General features: G+C 39.6%; 1 protein-coding gene across 1 annotated transcript; it reads left to right on the forward strand.

Annotated features, from left to right (window-relative positions):
• Positions 1-275: 275 nt before the first annotated feature.
• LOC115034903 lies at positions 276-3,774 on the forward strand (the record flags this gene model as incomplete). Its single annotated transcript, XM_029492423.1, has 1 exon — positions 276-3,774. A coding segment is annotated over exon 1 (3,499 nt), but the record flags the coding sequence as incomplete, so codon positions are not given.
• Between the last annotated feature and the right edge of the window lie 515 nt (positions 3,775-4,289).

Below are 4,289 nucleotides of genomic sequence, written 5' to 3' on the forward strand. Positions count from 1 at the left end.
AGCGACGATCAAATTTCCTAAGCAATAGCTGGGCCTCTCGAGAAAAATTGTCATTCAACGTCTGGCATAAAGGTAAGAGTCTCTGATTAAAAATAATTCCTGTGTAAAATTTCCTTGGGTTTCCCCTAGTGAGTAGAATAAAAAAAAAAAAGCGTGTACGTGTACGTAGTATGTGAAACAGGTCGAATAAACGCAGATAACAGCCAACAGGTTAACGTAATAATCGAGATATAATATATATTATATTCGGCCGAAATAGTAACGCGAGAATTGATATGACGGCTGACGAGAGAAATCTCACGATAAGACGCGGCCAATTAAAAGGCACGGTGACGAGATTCTTGACTTACCTACAAAGTGAAGAGTTGGATCCAAATCAAGTATCATTAAGAAGGGAAAAAATCGAAGAAGTTTGGCATGAATTTGACCAAATTCAAACGGCACTGGAACAGACAGAGAATTTAAACGAAAGCACAGCGTATCGTAAGGAGTTCGAAGATCTATACTTTAAGGCTATAGTAGAAGCAAATACAATTGTATCACCAGGAATGGTAAAAGAGAATACCTCAGAACGAGGAAGTATGGCGATAGCGAGCGAAAGAAGTATAGGGAGAAACAGTATGGCGCCTCAAGTGAAATTAGCAGCATTAAAAGTACCTGTTTTTAATGGGGATTATTTAGAGTGGGCGTCGTTTTATGACACATTTACGGCATTGGTACATACACACCAGGACCTATTGCCCGTATCGAAGTTTTTTCATTTGCGCGAAGCGCTATCAGGAGAGGCATTGAACTCGATAAGAAGTTTGGAGACCACTGCAAAGAATTATGAAAAAGCGTGGAGCATTCTGTGTGCTAGGTATAATAATAAAAAAGTGCGAATACAAGCTCATGTGCGGGCAATATTTGATTTGGATGCGCTGCAGAGTGACTCAGCAATAAAACTTAGATGTTTTTTCGATGCGTTGTCAGGTCACATGCGAGCTCTAGAGGCGTTAGAGCAAGAACCGGAAAGTTGGGGCCCGTTATTAATGCACTTAATTAGTACCAAATTAGACAAAAAAACGTTACAAGAGTGGGAGGCGGGCAGTCCTAAAGACAGGATTGCTGAAGTTTCAGAGATAATGCAATTCCTGGAAAATCGATTTAAAATATTAGAAGCCATCGAATCAGCGAAAAACGTACATAGTAGTACGCGAGGTGCTATTAGTAACGGATCGACAGGGCTAGGCAAATCGAATAAATATAATAATCAATTTTCGTCTTTAATGATAAGTGCGGGTTTAAAATGTTACGTGTGTCAGTTGCCACACACTATCTATAAATGTCCAACGTTAATTGCCTTACCGATAAAAGAGAGAATAAATAAAGTAACTGAATTAAAATTATGTAAGATTTGTTTACGTCAGCACGAAAATAAAAAGTGTTTTGCGAAATATTGCTTCAAGTGTTCGAAACCACATAATACATTGTTGCATTTAGCGCAAATTAAGAATGCAGAACAAGGTAACAAAAATTCAACTGAAAATGCAGAAGGGAGCACGTCGGCGGCATCGTCATCAATAAGTGCGCATACGCTGGTACAAAATGACGAACAGGTATTATTATCAACAGCGGTGGTGCATATACACAATGCTAGCGGTGAAAAAGTCGAATGCCGTATATTGTTAGATTCCGGCTCACAGTGTAATTTAATTACCGAAAATATGGTTCAAAATATAAGATTAAAAAGGTATCAAGTGCAGCACACAGTAATGGGTATCGGTGGGATAACACAACCGGTTACGAGGGCTGTAAATGTTTCAATTACATCGCGATATAATAGTTTCAATTTAATATTGACCTGCCTAGTCGTACAAAAGATCGCACATTGTATGCCTAATTATGAGGTGGAAAATTGCGTATCTCCCAACGATATAAATCTCGCAGACCCGTTATTTAGACGTCCGCAAAAAATAGATTTGTTACTAGGGAACAAACATTTCTTCGAAATAATATGCGCCGGCCAAATTAAACAGCACATTGCCGGACCGATATTTCAGGAAACACGTTTCGGCTGGGTGGTAGCTGGACCGGTCTTAAGAAAGAGCTGTAAGGGTACCAAGGACGTAAGTAGCGTAACACACATCGCGTGTGTGGACAATGACACGCATTTTGAAAATTTGATATCAAAGTTTTGGCGTATAGAAAAATTGGAGACGGACCCACCTTTAACATTAGAAGAAAAAATGTGTAGGAGTCATTTTGACAAAACAGTCCGACGGGACAAGAACGGACGTTTTATTATCCGTTTGCCGTTTAAAAATACAAATAACGCGTCCGCATTAGGAAAATCGTATCAGATCGCAAGGCGTCGATGGGCGGCGACCGAGAATAGACTACGAAAGAATATACCTCTACGCGAAGCATACACGCAATTTATGCACGAATATGAAGCGTTAGGCCATATGGAACGAGTAATTGAAGAAGAGGGCGAGGAAGAGGAAAAAGGTTGCTATTTGCCACATCACGCGGTAATAAATGAAAATAGCACGACGACCAAGGTGAGGGTGGTGTTTGACGCATCCTGTAAGACAGAATCTGGCAACAGCTTGAACGATTTATTATTAAAAGGGCCAGTTTTGCAGGACGAACTATTATACATACTGGCGCGTTTCCGTACCTATAATTACGTATTATCAGCGGACATTACAAAAATGTACCGACAAATTAAGGTAGCTAACGAAGATTGTAACTATCAGCGGATATTGTGGCGAGCCGATCCAAAAATGCCAATACAAGTTTATCGTCTTACCACATTAACTTACGGTACGGTACCTGCAGCTTTCATAGCAACAGCTTGTTTAAAAAAATTAGCTGAGACAGGAAACGATTACCTACGTGCACGTGAATCCATAAAAAGGGATTTTTATATGGATGACTATTTGAGTGGCGCGTCAACAAAAGAAGAAGCTATAAGTTTAAAACATGAAGTACTGGCAATATTAGGGCAAGCGGGTTTCGAGCTACGGAAGTGGTCGTCCAATGACCCTAGTATTATAAATAGTAATATGTCGGTCGGTGACAAAGGTGCGGGTAACGACGTGCGTGTTTTCGATTGTGCGATAACAAAAATACTAGGCCTATTCTGGGAACCGAGCGACGACGTATTACGGTATAAAGTAAGCGAATACGTTGAAAATACGGAAATTATTAACAAACGAAAGATATTGTCCGAAATAGCTACAATATTCGACCCCCTCGGTTTAGTAGGTCCAGTGGTAATAGTAGCTAAATTATTTATGCAAAATTTATGGCAGTTGCGTGTAAGCTGGGACGAACAATTACCGAAAAACGTATCCGACGAATGGCTACAATACAAAAAATGTTTGCCGCGACTAAATAAACTAGTAATTCCGCGTATGATTATTAGTAAACATAAAATTATAAACATTCAAATTCACGGATTTGCTGATGCATCGACAAAGGCTTATGGCGCATGTTTGTATTTACGTAGTACGGATGAAGTAGGTACGCACACAGTGAGACTTATATGCGCCAAATCTAAGGTCGCACCGTTAAAAACGATATCATTACCGAGACTAGAACTATGTGCTGCGTTACTATTGGCGCGTATGCAGCATCGTGTAATTCCAAAATTACGACTAGAAATAGAGAGAAAATATTTTTGGTCGGATTCTACTATTGCTCTTGCTTGGATCGCGTCACCGTCCACCAGGTGGAAAACATTTGTTGCCCACAGGGTTGGAGAGATTCAGGATTTATCCTGCACTAGTGAGTGGTCACACGTTAGTACACACGACAATCCAGCTGACCTAATATCGCGCGGGTGTGATGCGTCACAAATTGCGGCTATGGAATTATGGTGGTATGGCCCGAAGTGGTTGTGTTTAAATAGAGAGGATTGGCCGGCAAAAAATGAGGTTTTGAACCATCAATTAAATGATAAAAATATTCCTGAAAAACAAAACGTTATACAATTTTCCGGTATTACCACGGATAAATTTTCTATATTTGACAAGTATTCGTCGTTGGATAAAATAATACGAATTACCGCCTATTGCGTGCGTTTTTATAATAAAATAAAAAAAGCAAAAATATCAGAGTGCGAAGTCTTAACAACAACTGATTTATATAATGCAAATTTGCGACTTTTAATTAAAGTACAAAAGGATCATTTTGAAAAGGAGTTAAATGAATTAAATTCGGCAAATGGCCAGGTATCGTCGAAAAGCAAGTTATTCAGATTGAGGCCGTTTCTCGACGAAGAGGGATTAATCCGTGTGGGC

This window comes from Acyrthosiphon pisum, unplaced genomic scaffold (assembly GCF_005508785.2).
Source record: "Acyrthosiphon pisum isolate AL4f unplaced genomic scaffold, pea_aphid_22Mar2018_4r6ur Scaffold_21479;HRSCAF=24083, whole genome shotgun sequence".
NCBI classification, from domain to species: domain Eukaryota; kingdom Metazoa; phylum Arthropoda; class Insecta; order Hemiptera; family Aphididae; genus Acyrthosiphon; species Acyrthosiphon pisum.